We start from the raw sequence: 18,252 nt of genomic DNA on the forward strand, positions 1-18,252 counted from the left end.
CCTGTGGTAAGTTGACGAGACTATGAAAATGTTTAATACAGTGTCTGATTGAGTATACGAAACTGTATAATATTAACATGTGTTCATGAAATTCAAAGCAAAAATATTAATTTTCGTTTGAATAATTCTATGCGGTAATATGTATATGCGTGAATAACATGCAAATCGTTTTTAAAGCTTTAATTGCTGACATGCTCAAAATATGGCTTTGTAAATATTACCTAATAGATAATTTGTTTAGGTAAATTCGAATCATAAAGTGTATGATCACTTGATTACAAATTTGAATTGGATTAAATCAAATGATCCACCAGGCCAGGCCTTAAATCTATTTCTGTAGATTGGAAGAACACGAATTTTCGGATAACTGTATTGAAAAGAGATGGGAAATGTTTAAATATGGAGAATGCTGATAATTGGCAACAGGAAAATTACTCTACCTTCCTGGAGCTAGCTACTAAAACTGCCGCAAACTGGAGAAACCCAATGTTTGTTAAAAAAATTTCAATTCCTAATAAAATATTCGAATTTTTACAACTCTAAACTTAGGATATAAATGGCCCGGGCTGTTGAATTTCATGCATTTAATTATATAGATCGAATTGAGTTACTAATGCTAATGATTTCATTTTCTGCACTTGTTCCAATGGCGTCACAGATTCGACAACCCAATGATTTTTTTATTGAAAATGACTACAAACATTGTTTTATTATATAACCAAAATGATTTTTCACAGAACGCAAGCCATAACATTTTTGCGATGTTGGGTTGCTATATCGATGTTGGGTTCTAGGTCCAGTCCATTTCCCACTGAAAGATGATCATTCAATTAAATTATCTAGTAATATACGCAATTCAAAAGTAAAACGATAAAACAAATCGACTGTATCGTTGACTTTAAATGCAATTATTTCATTTTCCGCTTTAATAGGATAGCTAAAGCCTTCTGGATAATTTGTCGTTAAAAATTTGAAGCGAAATTAATATGTAAACAAAACATCAAATGTTTCGTACTTCTTTAAATAAACAAACCCGAATAGGCTGCAGAACATATGATGTTAGGTGTAAATAAAATGTGCGAAATTAAAGCGGAGTAATACATAAAACTACAATTTGGAATGAATACATAAATGTGTTTCATCCGCACTTTTGATATGTGTTAACCATTAAGCTATCCTAAGCTTCATTTTGACTACAGGTGGGCGGAGTAATAGAGTATAATTCATACTCTTACTCTTACTCCCATACAAATGGAAAATGAGTAAGTTCCGACATACTTTCATACTCATAGATACTCACAGTATATACTCTCTGATTTTGAGTATGTCTAGACATACTCATTTTTTGTCCGTAAGAGTTACTCTAAACCTACTCATTTTCCTACTCAATTGAGTATGTCTCGACATACTCATTTTAATTTTTTTTTTCTCTAATGAATATTTCTGCACCTATTTTTTCCCTCCTCAAAAAAAGTTATATATTCTCTATATGTTTTTCTGAGGGGGAAAAACGGCTGAGTAGGTGTAGAGTAACTCTTTCGGAAAAACACGAGTATATCGAGACATACTCAAATGAGTCGGAAAATGAGTCGGCAATCGAGTATGTCTAGATATACTCAAAATCAAAGAGTATATATTCTGAGTTTATACTCTCTTACTCAAAGAGTATCTATGAGTATGAGAGTATGTTGAGACATACTCATTTTCAAAATGAGTGAGTGTGAGAGTATGTACTCGCGAATTCGCCCGCCTGTAACCATGGTGTATTTAATAAACGAAGTTTTTTCTGAATAAAACACATACAATTCACATGTAATTTTGACGAGCCGATTTTCATTCCTATTTTTAGGAAAGATTCTTAACGGTGATCTTTTTGCTGTTGGGGGAGAGCGGGGCTATTTAAGGGACGGGGCAAACCGAAGCATTCAAGATATCTTGAAAACGGCAAGGCCAAGTATCAAGTGTTACATATCGTTAGTTTCGCCATTTTATCCTTCACATTTGGTCAGTGTCGCTTGTCGCCATCAGTATCTCACGGACTCCACAGAGCAATCAATGTGTTTTCGGCCACCCATGACTTTATTTTTCTTGCTTACAACATTTTGATTTTTTTCAATAAAATTCGAGTACTCTCAATTGAAGGTAGTCATTTTTTATAATTGCTGTCGAGCCAGAGCTTCTGAAGAAGGGTCCGGGGGGTCAAATTACCCCCCTCTGAATTAATTCTGGCACATTACTATGTGGAAAATTTTACCCATACTCTGACTTTAAATCTAAAAGTGAGGACCTTTTTTTAGTCCTCACGTTTTCTGCGAAGCGGGATAGAATCGATTTTGAAAAGTGATGACCCTTTTTTGCTCTTCACTTTTGGAATTACCCATACTCGATTCCAAAATTTCCCCCCAGATAAAAATTTGCAATTTGAAGCTTCCCCTGTCTGGACGACCAACCTTCAGAAGTTCTGTGTCGAGCACTTCCCCATGGAAATAAACTTTTTGAATTCTGCATAATGGGTTTTGTGAATTTAGGTCCACTTTTCTTCATACTCTTCATTAATCCAATCTTTGACTTAAAATTAAATGGAAAATTAACTCTCTATGCCGACGACGCCACTTTAACTTATTGTAATTCCGATCCGGCGCTGCTAAATCAACTAATACAAGAAGACTTAGACAAGATCACAAATTGGTTCATTGCTAACAAATTAACGGTCAACATAAAAAAAAAACAAATTTCATGATAGTCTCGAAGGGAGCAAACCAAAACAACTTTACTAATTTCTCCTTAAAAATTGCTGGCCACGAAATTAATCGAGTTAACACTTTGAAGTATTTAGGAGTAATTTTACAAGAAGATTTAAAATGGTCGAGTCTTGTAGACTTATTGTGTAACAAAATAACGGGCGTAGCTTGCGTAATGCGTAGATTAGGCAATAAAATTGATCAAGCAACTAAAAACTCAATGTACTATGCAATGATTAACAGCCACTTGTCTTATCTCACACCAGTGTGGGGTACGTCAGTTACGCTGAATGACATCTCACGCCTACAAATTGCCCAAAACCAAGCAATAAGAAAAAATTTTAGTCATGAATACTACTTCTTGAATTTGAGTACTAATGAAATCATGGAAGCCTACAACATCCTGAATGTATCACAAATAATCTGCATGAACAAGATATTGACGATTCACAAAATAAAGAACAACCAAATGAAAAGTGATTTTCGGCTTGACTTCTCAAGGAATCATGCACATCTCACTCGATCTGCTGGTCTGCCTCAATATGTATCATTTCGAACTAACATGGGAAAAAACAGTATTTTTCGATCGTGCACTGAATGCTATTTCAAACTACCGCCGGAAATAAGAAACACACATGCCACGTCAAAATTTAAAAAAATATGTAAAAAACATGTAATCGAAGCACTGCGTTAATTCATGTCTGCCTCTTCAATCATTGTGATTGTTGCATTGCTCTTGCCCAATAGACACACTAAGCTAACATACTAACACATACACTACTCGACTTTGCCAAAAAAAAGATCAACTATCGTTCTGCTATTTTCTCTTCTTTTTTTTTCTTTTTTCTTTCTCCTTAAATTGTTAATTAGTTTTACGACTCTTTTTGTTTATACTCGTTGTTTTATTGTGGAAATCTTAATTTGTTGCATAAAAAAAACCTATTTAAATGTTATTGAATTTGGTCCTAGCATAGAAAATGAATGGACTGGTCACTTGCAATCGAATCTCACCCGACCTAATTAAATGTAATTTTTTACCATTAAATTTGAAAAGATGTGTGGTTTACTGGTGAGGCAAAACTCATACCTTCCCACCTAATACTATATGTATTAACTTTGAATTTTAAATAAATAAATAAAAATAAATAAATAAATAAATTTGAATTTCGAAGTGAAAATTATAGCTCGGGGCAAACCGACACATTTTTTTCGGGGCACCGGTTTTTTGCATTTCAATACATAATCTGACAGTGATATTATTATAGTTTTTTCTGTTCTATTTAGTCGGTATTTGTGCGCTTTTGGTGTGTAATAGACCGAGAGCCCACGTAGAAAATACTATATTGATAAGTCTCATGTCAGAAAATGTGATCGTAGGTAGATATTAAGGCCAATACAATTTCTTTCTTATCTTTTGCACTTTATGATATCTTGCCGCCGATATCAATGAAAATATATGCTTCACTTTTCACACAATTCGCATGTCAGATATTCTGTGTACAGCTAAATTGCCATGAAAGTAATTCAAATTCAAAACATCAGCTCAAAATGTTCTGCACAACACTTTTTATTTCACTTTGAAGTCTCACTCATTTCGATGAAGTGAGGTTATGTCATTTCATGTCGAAGTGTCAAAGTGGAGAAAAACGACATAGAGGGATATTTCAGAATGGAATAAAAAGTATTGTGCAAAATATTTTGAGCTGATATTTTGAATTTGAACTAATTTTGTGATAATTTAGCTGTACACAAAATATCTGACATGCAAATTGTGAAAAAGTTAAGCATATTTTTTTATTAATATCGGCGGCAAGATATCGTAAAGTGCAAAAGATAAAGAAGAAAATTAAAAATGTCCGAATATTGGCATTAATTAATTAATTGGCACCTACGATCACATTATCTGACATGAGACTTATCAATATAGTATTTTGTACATGGGCTCTCGGTCTAGTGTTGAGACTATACAATTCGGTTATAAGTTGTGTGAAAAAATTCACTTTTTATGGAAAATGTGGAAATTAATGTCCACAAAGAGACAAAAGAATGATTTGCCATTTATTCTTTCAAAACAAAGTTGCAACACTTCAACGTATGCTTTTGGCCGGCGCAAGATAGCGGTGGCGCCTAAATAAGATGTATTAGCAATTTGCGGCATTTTTAAGAACTATCAATACTTTTTGTTGTTCTCACGAATTTCGCGACAACAAGAAGTATTGATAGTTCCTAAAGTTGCCGCAACGTTATGTTTGTATTCATACTTCCGTGCTCTGCCTGTGCTTTTGATGATAAAGTGTACAAACACGGTAGTTCCGACACTTTGCCGTCGTTTGAAGTTATGGCACTACTAGGCGACATCATTCGCGCAATTATCGCCCGTACAATACTGACTATCAATCTAATGCATAGTTAATATCGTCTTCATAGCTTCAATCGGTTTGAATCGGTTTTACACGAGTTCACATTACCAGTAGAATAACACAGTTGCGCTTAAATTTCAATCAATTCTACACACAGAAAAGAATCCCCGGAAATTTTAGGTGTTCGCCGTAAAATTTGACATTTATATATAAATTTCTATACAAATTTTACCGGCAACACTTGAATTTTCCGGGCGATGACATAATTTCAAATATTCCAACAGAAATTAGCGCCATCTGTCATTTCAAGCGGTAAAATATACATAGTATTTGATAAAATGTTCGAAAATATGTCATCGCCCGGAAAATTGAAGTGTTGCCGGTAAAATGTATATAGAAATTTATATATAAATGTCAAATTTTACGGCGAACACCCAAAATTTCCGGGGATTCTTTTCTGTGTGTATTCTATCTTCACTTTCGTTCTATATTCCCGCCAACGAAATTCGTGAGCAGGTTGCTCGAATTTTCTTTCGCGTTATATTTTGGAAATTTTTATATTTAAAATTGATCTAATATCAGTGTATGACTGATATTAATCGATGGAAAATAATAAATCTTCATCATCAATAAATGCATATGAATTGATGTTGTTAAAACTATGATATTACAAAGTTCTATTGTTGGTTTCGTTTGGCTATTGATAGCAACTAAATCTTAAAACGAATGTGAAATGTGCTAATTAAAAAAAATCGAATTTGACGTTTGAACAAATATCATTTTTCTCCTATTTGTGATGGTTTTATACCTTTGGTATTGACTACCGCTAAACATTTTACGAGCAGTGAATAATAGCCTAAAACTACTAAAAATGGAGAAAAATGGTATGTTTTGGCAATAACGGGTGAATTGCTATTTTTTCGGAAATTTGAGGCTAATGACCCCTTTCAATCGAGGTACTTAAGGCGCCTTCATATTGATGGTTCCCCTTGCATTTCGAAGGCAGATCCATCTATATTTAGTTCAACTAATGACGTTGATGGCCATTGGCCAAGAATGGAAAAGTGATCAATGTTTTCTGACAGTTGAAAGCTGTCACTAGTTTTATTATCGAAATGAACGGTAGCTGAAGGAGTTGAGTATAAATATAGATGGAGTTGTCAACTAAACAAAGCGAAAATTATTTTTTAGGCATTTGAGATTTTTGACGGGACATAAACTTCTGTTCGAAATTATATAAAATTTGAAAACGGTCGATTCAATTCTTGGTCGGTTTGGTGTGGAATGGTCGATAATATCGACCATTCCACAATATTATACATATCGACTCGATATGTACAATATTTTGATCTTTTATAAAAGATAAAACCCTTTCAAACTCTTGATTTTGATCGCCTAAAAAAGTTTTCAAAATATAATATTTTAAATATTTTAAATATTTACCACCCTATTGACCGTACCAATTTTAGTTCTATGAGTAAGAAGGAGAAGAAGAAAACGAAAAACACTCATCATTTGTGATTATGAGTTGGATTTTTAGTCAAGATTAATCTCGATTATTTCCGTGTTTTAGTGTAACGTCAATTCAGAATTAATTGGGCTCTAAAAAAAGCCGGAAAAATGAATCCAATTGGATTGAACTTACAAATGGGTACAATGGTTGATTACATTTAAATAAAATTTGGTTCTTGACTAATAAATAAACCTAACTGTAAATAAGCAAATGACCGACTCGAAACTTGATTGAAAACGAATCGAAATTGGATCAATACATTAGAACATTTTATAATTATTCTGAATATTTTGTATTTTTTCTTTGAAACATTTTGATAATTTTGGTGAATGATTAAATTACACAGAAATCTCTACTTCAAATAGTAACTCTATGCCAACCAAAAATCTGACATGATTTTTCGAAGCGTCATCACTCTTTACTCGTTCTATAAAATCAATTTCATAGACCTTTATACTTTGGTTCGTGATTTTACTGAACACCGATGAAGTCATTCAATAAACTTAAAGCGCACAATCACACGCTTATAATCTCATAGAAAATTTGTGTCAAGACATTCTGCAGCGCCGTCGATTTATGATGACAAAATTCAGTACTAATCGGTGTTATTATGCAGTATTTCGCAATTTGTCGAAATCACTTCCAGCTATTTACGGGCGATTTCGCCGTCACTAATCGACGGCGCTGCAGAGAGTCTACTTTCTTGATTATAATCGTGTGCGCACAATGGCTTCAGCCTTATCGCAACGGCTGCAATGCACTTTTTTTGTTGGTTTTATTTGCTCTCGTAATTTTCCTTATATGAAGCGGATCAATAAATTGAGATAAACATTTTTGTTTGTTTAGCCGGTATATTTCTTGCGATTTTTTCTGATCGACTGTAAATACGCTGCATTTTGTATTTCATATTTCATCCGTATTCTGCACATGCGGGCATGAATCGTTTGTTGTTGGAGTAATGCAAGAACGAAAAATGATTTGTGCTCTTTTCTTCGATTTTAAAGGTAATAATTTTAGATTATTCAGTATCAGTAGTGAAATTCGTTTTTAGGCTATATTTACTGCGGAAAAAGTAATTTACTGATCAGTAAATAAAAAATATAAGTCAATAAACGTATGTTTTAAGTGATTTTCCTTTTTGACACAGTTCGTTCAACTGCAAGTGGTCCGCTATTGTCCATATTCATTGTCAAGGTAAGAAGCATTGCTCAATTTTATCAATGGCTTATTTAATCTGCATAGTCATAAATGTTCAAAAATTCTTTATAATCAATTTTATATCATGGTCAATTCCATTTCTATCAAACATAACCATTTCAATGAGGTTCTCTATGTTCTGGATGGTCAGAATCAATGGTAGAGTCAATTAAATTGCCGATTGTTTGCGTATAAATGCGTAAAAGACAGAAAAGATTCAAATTTACGCTACATGCTTCATAATCGTAGATATTGAATTGTTGAAAACATATGATTTGTGTCAATTAAATTATTACGAATGCTTTTATTTCTTTTGCTTGACTGTTTATCTTCTATGATTTCGCATTGTGATGCATCAATCACAAAGTGCTATAAGCACTGATCATCAAATATGATATTGTGGAAGTATTTTTTTGCATCTTCACAGGTTTGAAGGGTGCTATCTGTGTGGTTAGGATTTATGTTCCGCTGCAAGCACTGAAAAATATGTAGAAATATAAATGTTTGTTGTACATTTATTGAATACATTGTATGATTTTTGTTTATATTTCAATTTTGAATTGTGTATTTCAAAATGACACAACTTTTTTCGTTCATTGCGAGGAATTGTGATGACGGCAAATATGTTAGTTAGTTTCAAATATTTAATAGTTTCAATAAATTAAATCATAATGCGACAGAACAATGCAAGCAATGAATTCGAATCAAACTGAAGAAAATATCTTTCTTCACTTTTGACAATTTATATATTCACTATGTTAAGACTGGGCCACAAAATGTGCACATGCGGAGACTAAATAAAAATGGTATGTTTAATACAGGAGACACACTCATTTCTCTTGCCCCATTTAAAATGACTCCATTAAATCTCTTGTTTTATGTGCGACGGTCAATGCCAAGACAAATAATTTTAAGAATATGTAGGGTACTACAAATTATGAGCCAATCGAAGTCTACCTGTTTTGACCGCTCCATTGCGTCATTGGAGTCAATAATTCTGTTGAAACAATTGTTGATTGTACATGTACATGCTTGTGAATTTGGAGGAGAAAGAAAAAAAAAGAATAAGAAGAATGATTGTCAAGTCAGCAATGTTGACACATGAACCGCTAATTAATAGTTGCAAATTTATTTCATTTAATAATGGATATCAAGACAAACACACCTATGTCCATCGAATTGTACAGCAAAAGTGGTTAATATTTTTTGATATAGCATTCTCTATAGAGAGTACAAAAATGGCCAGCAAACTGAAGTCGGGCTTGAATTTTATCGCATGCGTGTCGAATTCAATGTGCTACAAAACAACGCTTATGTACGACGGTGTTGGATCCGTTCAGTAGGTATTTGCACAAATGTTAGCGCAGATTCTAATGAAAATCATACAATTTGTCACCTCCAGGTATCAGCTGTGAAACAATAGTCGCGACTGCATGGCGATGCGATACGATACAAAGCATATTCTTTACGATATATGTTCTTTTCGCATACAGCAAATGGTTTGCTAGTAGAGTGCATCGAATTTGAATTGAACACTCAATTTCCGCACTGATATTACAAACGCGAAGAATGAGGGAAAAGGCGATCGTATTGTCATTGTTCACTGATACGAAATGTGTCTACAAATGGCGATAAGTTACCGCCGACAACATCATGAGCAACAACAAACAAACAAATGGAGATAGAAAAGAAAAACCGAATGGGTTAAAGGCATACAGGGAACTGTTTTCTTGGCGGTAGTGAAATGCTCCTCTTTGGATATTATAGATGCTGCATGTGTCGTACGTTGGTCTTGAAGTAAACAATTGAAAACGTTTTATTGTTGTTATTCTGCGTGCAGAATCACAGCCAATGATTGTTACATACGAATGCAATTTAAAATACCGATAAAACAATACGATACAGTTCGTGAGAACACGAATCGAAAATGAAACAAAAAAATAAAAGGCAAAACTCTTGTTGCGACACGATCATCAACAGAAGCGGGACACAGTTTTTTGTTGTCCCACAAAAACGGGACGGCGCGTTCAGTTCACGCCACGAAATGAGTGCGCAAGGCTTTCCGCAGAAACGCTGAAAGAAGCGAAAGAATATTAAAAACAGCAACAATAAAATCTCTATATTGTTTCATCAGCCAAACAGAATATGAGACATACAATACAAGACGCAAAGCGCATTAAGACCAGACGCGTGTAAAAAACACACAGGGTGAGTGTAGTGGTATAATGTGTATGTAAGAAATTGCTTGCTAGCTGTGTGTGTCTGTATGAAATAAACACACGATAAACATACTGCTTTAAAATTATATAACTTCTTTTTCGACTTTTTACACACCGAAGAAGCAATAGCACCAGCAAAGAGCCGCCGCAATAAACACAAGATGATGACAGCAAAATCGTTCAGTTGCGATTCAACTGCTATCCTGAACAGAGGCCGTGATCATACATGAAATCAACATTTCACAAATATATATCACACGTATTCAAGTTCGTTACACATCTTGAAAGAATTGAGTCGTGGGAAACAACGGTGTAGCGGTGATCGAATATAAGGTCAATTAAGTCTCTTCTAAACTTAAACAGTTCTTTTATTTCAAAGAGTGCGTAGGAAACGAAAGTTCAGTTAACTTTGTCTTGCATATATTGATGGTGCCGCATCCGTTTTGACCTGTAGAATGTGAATCAGTCGATAATTTAATCAGTGTCCAGAGCAACGCGAATCCAACGATCGAAACGAAAAAGTAATTTTTTTTCAATTGAACCAGTTTATTAAACTTCAATAAAAATTTCGGTTATAAATCACCATCAAATTAAATGAGTTGTGCATTTTATGAAATGATAATATATTAAGAGGTCAGAAAGGCAAACGGCAATATTTTCAAAATCGAACTGTTTTTTACAACAATTAATTGATAGTGTATCGTTATTTGGCAAGCAGACATATTTTAGTGATCAATCAAACTAATGAGAATTTATTTCGAGTAAATTGATTTTACTGGATCCAACCGAAATCTTTTTGAAAGTAAAGAAGGTCTTTCGAAAAGCATTAGAGAATTTGATGGTATTTTTGCATTTGTATACCTGTACTGTATTGTACACCCTACATAAATTGCACTAAAGAAGACGAAATCCCTCTTATTCGTAACACGTTGAATCATGTATTATTACTCATGATGTTCGTTGAATGATCTAAATGAGCGAAACGCGTTTATATTTTCGCGGTATTACAAGTATTGGTATTAAATCATCATATCGTATATTTACATTTATAGCACGCCTTAATCACTTTGTTTGTCAGATAGCACTGCGTACACATGCGGTCGATAAAATGAAAACTATTGACATGACCACGAACATACTCTCAATCGCTCTGACAACTTAATTCATAAACAATTTTATTTTAACTTATGCTACCACTTTTGCGGAATTAAAATTAGCCATTCATGATGCACAGATTGCAATCATGAGTCGAGTCAATGCATGTAATACGCACGATACCCGCAATGTGAATATTCCACAAATTGCAATACTATGTATACAACCTGATACAACCATTTCAGGAGCAAATCGATTTGCCGGAAAAATGACAACCAGTCAGATTTTTCTTGACACTGTCATTTGCGAAACATAAATTACGTTGTCTCGTCGATTGAATGAACTCAATTCAAATCTTACCTCACATAATCGACCGTAATATGCCAACGAATTTCTGTTTATGGTTATCTCAATCTGATCAAAAACAATAAATGAACAGTCCATTATTCATCAGTCATATGTCACGTTCGGATTATATCTTTCATTAATACAGCAAGTTTCTTGATTTTTTGTTGTTGTTAACTCTCATGTCGATTGTAACATTTTCGCTTGAGATTTCGTAATGTGGGCCAAATGTGTAAAGATTCTAAAATTACGATGCCTTAATGCAATGAAATTTCATTCAATATTTATAGGGTAACGACTTCCCAGAACATAAACATTCAAATGATATTTTTCGCAGCAATTCGTGTTTCAATACTTTTTGGTATCGGGTAAATCGCATATTCTTACTTGGAATGCAGCTGTAAACATGTTGAGCTGTCATGAATCGGTTTTGTGAAATAAGTCGAAGAAGGAAGCGCTATTTATGATTCAGTGTGATTCGAATGCATGAAAAATGTGAATCTGAATAAACTCGAATAGACTGGTTTCAAATTTTCACTTGACAAAGTGTTATATTTTCAACATGAGTTTAAATACCCAAAACTAATTTTCACATCCAAACGGACAACAAAAATATAAGCAAAAATCTGTGCAAAATTCAACAATTCGCTTGAAATTCGTTAATAATGTTCGTTAACCCATTTTATGTGATTCGTACGTGATGAAAAGAATTTTTGGTGCAATCATTAACCGTAGACGATTAAAATAACGCCTTTTAAAATTGATTGATTTATTTTTAAATTGGTATTTCTTTTTGAATAATATCTGATGAATATGTTTGTGTTCTTTCGTTATGATATAGTGTACTGGAAAGCATAGGGATGAGATCATCATAGCAAATAGTTGAAAGTCGCAGCATTGAGTGAGAGCACTTTTTCGAATACAGCCTTTTGAGTGTTTTATTAATTTTATGTGATCTAATGCATGCATTGTGGCGCTGAATGCGCTAAAACACTTAAATTTAATGTGAATTCGAATATATTCAGAGTAATGAAAATAATGTATATATAAACCTTTTTAGAGGCCATAAAGTGACAACGAAAGAAAGAAAAAAGACCCGAAGTATAAGGCATAAGATACAAATGCGCTCTAGTTTCACTTCATTCAATATCTTTTCGCTCGGCTTCTATGTTTTTGCACCATTTCCAAAGAATATGCCATTCTTTGTGGGAACTTTCAAATGCGTTTAGCAAATGTCTTTGCTAGTATGGAAATTTAATTAAAAATTACTCGTGCCAAGTTGGATGCTTTTGGTTGCTAAATGTTGGAACACTGTCTCGTCAAAGCATTGATTCTGTCTATTACGTCATTTGGTTAAATATGTGTCAATTTATAAATGATAAGCGAACTCATATTGCCGTTTGAAATGTAATACATGGTGCTTGCATTCTTCAACGTCCATATTCTTTCTTTTCGCACCCGTGAATATATCCCAAAAAATTACGTTAAGATGTGTAGAACAAACATATCATGATAAATGAATAAAGATTTACGATTCCATAATAAGTGTTATTCATAATGCATTTGATAGTCTGCGATAGGTTCATTAATCATCGACTCCGACAATAAATTCACTGGATCTATGTTTGTTCAGCATTCTAGAAATAATTATCACACGTGATTGGAAGACGACACACCGTCAAGTCATCAATATATGTATTTTCTATTGTTGTATTCATTTCAGATAAATCAGATAGTGTTCATGCTATTGCTACCGCAATAGGAAGCTGAAAACACTATAATTGGAACATTTCTGGTCAAATGTGAATGATGGGTTTCCGAAACATACAAATAGTTTGTTTTCTATTCCGTAAGTATAGATTATTATTGTGTTGGTGTTTGGTTTGGCAATTCCCTACCCCCTTCCTATTTGTTTCGTTAAATAGAATGAAATAGTTCACATTTTTCATGTTGCAGTGATGTTTTTGGGAACTCAAATCAATGGCGAGCGGCCGATGTATGTTCTTTGTCCTCCCGCATTTATTCCTGTTGGCAATATATGTTATTTTATATCGAAAGAACGTGTAAATTGGCTCGATGCTCATTTCGAGTGCAAAGAGAGGAATAGCCGTTTGGCGGAACCATCAAGAAAGGAAGACCGTTTACTTCGAAAGCATTTGAATAAATTGAGTGGCTTGAATCTAGGCGAAATGTGGATTGGAGCACGATTCAATTGGGAACGAAATAAATGGCAATGGGGATATAATGGAGATGATTTAACATATCAATCGTTTAGTCAAATGTCGGCGTATGTTTATTTCTTCAACACGAAATTTCATGTCGAAATCAAACAATTAATGACTTTTCCTGATTTCTTTCAGGGATAACAAAGATTTAAAGTTCCATTGTGCCATTCTGAAACCAAAGCTAAAATATAGGTGAGTTTACTTTTACAGTGAACATTTGTAAAGATGGTGATGATGAATTGAGAAATCGATTTTATTCAATGCAAAGAGAACTACGTCGAAAAATTCATCTATTTGGTTAAAAGTCCAGACCGAAAGATCCATATCAAACATGTGTTTTAAGATTACTAAGCATCTCAGCATTTCGTAAGGCACGGATATATCTGAGCATATCGACGACGCATACTGTATAATACAGTGGCGTGTGTTGCTACGTGCAGCCGCAACGACTCGACCGAAGTGTGTTCAGTTGATGTGGCTGCACGCAGCAACAACATACACATTCCGGTCGAGTCGTTGCGGCTGCGCGTAGCAACGTACGTCACTGTATGCGTCGTCGATATGCTCGGATATATCCGTGCCTTACGAAATGCTGAGATGCTCAGCAATCTTAAAACACATGTTTGATCCATATATTATTTGTATTTTAATGAATTTTGTTCTCGACCGAAAACATAATATTTTGAGGTAACAAAATGACCGGTGATTTACGATTATATCCTTTGTTTTTGTCTAGATGGTCGGCGAGTTCGTGTGAGCAACAGCTTCAATTCTTATGCCAGCACAAGGTTAAGTTTGCAAATGAGAAAAAACGGAAGGAGATACATAACAAATGGAACGAAACTTATCCTAATCAAATGGCCAATGAAGTTCTGCATGTGGTGTCCCAAAATGATTTGTTTATGTAATGATGTCGTTCTAATTGGGCTACGTTTTATATTTTTCGACACTTGATTTTCTTCTCATTTTTTATGTTTCTCCTTTGAATAATTCCAAATGGTAGGTTTAAGAGCAGGAGACATGGGCTTAATTCACGATCAAACAGTCGGCAGACCAAAGATGAACTAAATCATCGACAAAAAAATGGTATCAATCCTAAAGACTTTGCATATCAGAAGCCAAATCGAAAAACGCCGAAGAGTCGAAGTAATAGGAAATTCGATTTGAACCGTTATCGAGCACAGGGTATTCGTCAAACCATTCATTTCAATAGCACTTGGCAGCAGAATAATTATAACCGCCAATGGCGTCAAAAACAAAGAATGAACTTACCTACAACCAGGGAATCCACTTCTACAATTTTGCCAAACACAACGATGACGACAACAACAAGGACAACGACAACGATATCAAATGATGTAAATCATCACGATGGACGATATACAGCAAATTACAATCACAAAAAACTAAAACCGGAGTATGAACATAAATCTAATTCGAATATACTCAACACAACAACATACCACACCGGACAAAGCAAACAAACCGATCAAACTGAAGTTGTCAGACAACGTACGGAACAAGCAACAAATCAATTGGCTATTCAAACCAATGAAATATTGGATAATGTATTAACAACGCTTAGTCCAAAAGAAGTGAAAAAACGAAAACTAAAAAGTCTTCGCAATCAACTTAGCAAATTAAGTCCTGAGGCCCAAGAGTTATTTTTCAAAAGGCGAGCGGAACGTAATAAAAAACGTGGCATTGCTGAATAAAACATAACAGATCCATTTAGAAAAAATTAAACAAACAAAAACTATCATAGTATTAATGTTTTTATGAAATCATTTCAGTTTTATTCTCATGAAATACAAAAAATACAGAGAATATGAATCAAATATATTTCGGTAAGAAAAAATGAATAAAATAAAAAGATGTGTGCAACAAAAAATACTTTTTTCCGTAATTTTACTATCACTTTCCATTAGTAAACAAGGTAAAAAAAAGTCACAGAAAGGTGTCCGCAATCCGCATATACAGGATAAACTGTAAGAAGAAAAGAAATCTTTAGAAAAATTTACAGTGCCCCCGAAAATTAGAAATAAAATGCTCCGAGACCGGCACAACTTTACTTTAGAGAACTTTTGGGAATATGAATATTTTTTTGATTTTGTTTTTGGTGTGGATTGCTTATGGTCACTACGTTTCATTTTTGTGGTGCGATTTGCAATTTTCTGATTTACCGATAAATTTTGACAGGTGTGCATTTTTCAGTATGTAAGCCTGTAAATTCTCAGCCGTTAGAAATAAAGTATTGGTCACAGGAGCAAGGTTTCAGTACTTCATCAGAGCTATGCAGTGCACGGACTAAAATGTACTAATTTGTACTAAATCGTACTAAATTTGAAAAAAATGGTTCTGATGCATTTCCAGCGATTACTAACAAATCTGGGAGGCAGTGCATCGTTTTAAATGGTACTAAACTGTGCCAAAATGTACTAAACATTAATGAACAACCACGATCCGACAGCAAAAACCAGAAATACATTGATTCATATTTTATTTTTATTTATTTTATTAAACACCGCCAAGCTCTGGCTGAATATAATGTGGGTTCTGATTGAGGTTTGGCCGGAAAAGAGTGCAAGACTGTTACATATTTAAAATAATAAACAATTAGTAGCAATAGGTTTCGATAACTATCAGTTCTCGCCTCGTTAAAAACCTGGCTCTTTTCGTACATCATGCGGTATTCACAATAGTAGGAACATGAAAACGAAAACAGTCATACAACCAAGATGGAAATGCTTGATATTAGTCTATAGTAAACGGTCCAGGATAATCTTTGGTAAACGTTTCCAAAGGGACAAAGGCTATGTGAAGCGTTAACTGTTGCGCGTTAAATTTAGACTTTGAGACTGCAAAAGTCGTCACTTAATTTATCCGATAGATAAATTGATGAGAAGTTTTACGTCGGTTTAGGCAGATCCATGTTGATTGCAGAGTGCATTGAGTTGACATGGACCATGATTTGAAACGTAACTAGATAATTTGATGCTAAATGGTAAATAATTCAAAATTGACTTGAAAGATAAGAATATTAACTCGCCAACTTCGTGGCTACAAAAAAGCACAAAATCAAAATAAAAATTTACAATAAATAATGTAAACATCACAGATAAGTATCATCTTTTCAATACACATAAAAGAATGTATGGAAAAATTCGTCAGTCTTTAAGTATTGATTATGCTGTGTGATCCGTGTGAGATGAGTTGAATTCCACGTGGGTGGTTGGAACCTGGGACAGCCCCGCTCATGTTTGTTGCAATCAGAAGCAACCCAAATGGCACCCGGGCAGTATGCTTTGTCCTTGATGAATTCGTCCGCTTTGGATCATAGATCGGGTTTGTTGGCAACATGAAAATCGCAATTTCATCATTAATGTGGGCAGTATCAAGGTGTTCTCGTGGAGAACATATACAAAAAATGAGGTTACCTGGATGAAAAATTGACTGGGTGGCCAGGTAGTCATTTGAGTTTGCATAGCGATCCAAAAGTGGTGTCCGTCATTTTGCGAACCGATGATGCAAAATTTTTCTTGGAGGTCGCTGCTGTGAAAAGTTCCGGCACCATGTTCGCCATTTTGCACATTTGAGGAATTGGAGCTTCACGCACCAACTTCATGTGCTTGTCATTGACCTTGAATTGTTCGCTGTGTCTCAATGAACGCCCATTAGAGCTGCCAGTTGAACGTTCATGAACGGTTCATGTTCAGAAATATTATTGTAGTCTTGTTCATGTTCGTTCACGTTCAGTTCAAATTGTTCAAAATGAGAAAAATAATGTTTATGTTTGTTCGAGTTCATGTTCAGTTTTCTCAAAACTGTTCACGTTCATTCACGTTCAGTTCAAGTCTGTTCAGGTTTGGTTCAGAAAATAGGGCATTCATTTCCAGTGTTTTCAATACAATTGTGTCAGCACGTAGATGTTGTAACTAGATTATGAATTTCTCTATAGATATTGGCTCATTTGAATTTGATAGCAGCATCGTTGGTCGACACACACACACACACACACACACACACACACAACAAGCAAAAACAGTATACCGTCAATTTTGTGATAGCATTTGATTCGCACAGCCAGATCAATATGGGGGACATCGTGGTCATTGACACTATTTTCAAACGATTGAAATAATTCTTCGGATACATTTGGGCGTACTATCTTCTCTGGATTGCGGAAAAAAGTGTCGCCTTTGCTGTTCTCGTTGCATACGTGAATCCCTTGAGCAAAACTGATCGATTTGATAAGAAAATCGTCGATTCCAACCGTTTAATCCTGTATTTTTCTCCGGTCATATTCAATTTAAGTTTGACAAATCGATTGCAGCACAGCAAACGTCGATCATCTGAAGGCACTTGAAATACTCGTGATTTGCGATTGAATTTGGTCTATTCTTTGATATGACTCATGACAAAACCGATCTCTTGTGACTTTTTCACACTCGATGAAAAGCAGTGGTCGCAACGGGTGCCCGTCCCGAATTCCCGCCCGAGCCCGAGCCCGAACTTTTCGGGCACGGGCGGGGTTCGGGCTGACCTCTTCGGGCGCTC

General features: G+C 34.7%; 1 protein-coding gene across 2 annotated transcripts; it reads left to right on the plus strand.

Annotated features, from left to right (window-relative positions):
* Window positions 1–9,044: 9,044 nt before the first annotated feature.
* On the plus strand, window positions 9,045–15,586 carry LOC129575412 (uncharacterized). 2 transcript variants are annotated; one of them, XM_055459009.1, is made up of 8 exons: window positions 9,045–9,150; window positions 9,214–10,019; window positions 10,151–10,551; window positions 13,194–13,319; window positions 13,427–13,757; window positions 13,831–13,887; window positions 14,432–14,599; window positions 14,699–15,586. In XM_055459009.1, exons 4-8 carry the CDS (start codon window positions 13,277–13,279, stop codon window positions 15,408–15,410), a joined length of 1,311 nt encoding a protein of 436 aa, XP_055314984.1. In that variant the 5' UTR covers window positions 9,045–9,150; window positions 9,214–10,019; window positions 10,151–10,551; window positions 13,194–13,276; the 3' UTR covers window positions 15,411–15,586. The 2 variants fall into 2 exon arrangements, with proteins under 2 accessions (XP_055314984.1, XP_055314983.1); XM_055459008.1 differs by lacking the exons at window positions 9,045–9,150; window positions 9,214–10,019 and having other exon boundaries at window positions 10,199–10,363.
* The last annotated feature ends 2,666 nt before the right edge of the window (window positions 15,587–18,252 follow it).

The sequence above is a fragment of the Sitodiplosis mosellana genome, unplaced genomic scaffold (assembly GCF_009176505.1).
Source record: "Sitodiplosis mosellana isolate CC-2019 unplaced genomic scaffold, AAFC_SMos_1.0 Smas_scaffold_6167, whole genome shotgun sequence".
NCBI classification, from domain to species: domain Eukaryota; kingdom Metazoa; phylum Arthropoda; class Insecta; order Diptera; family Cecidomyiidae; genus Sitodiplosis; species Sitodiplosis mosellana.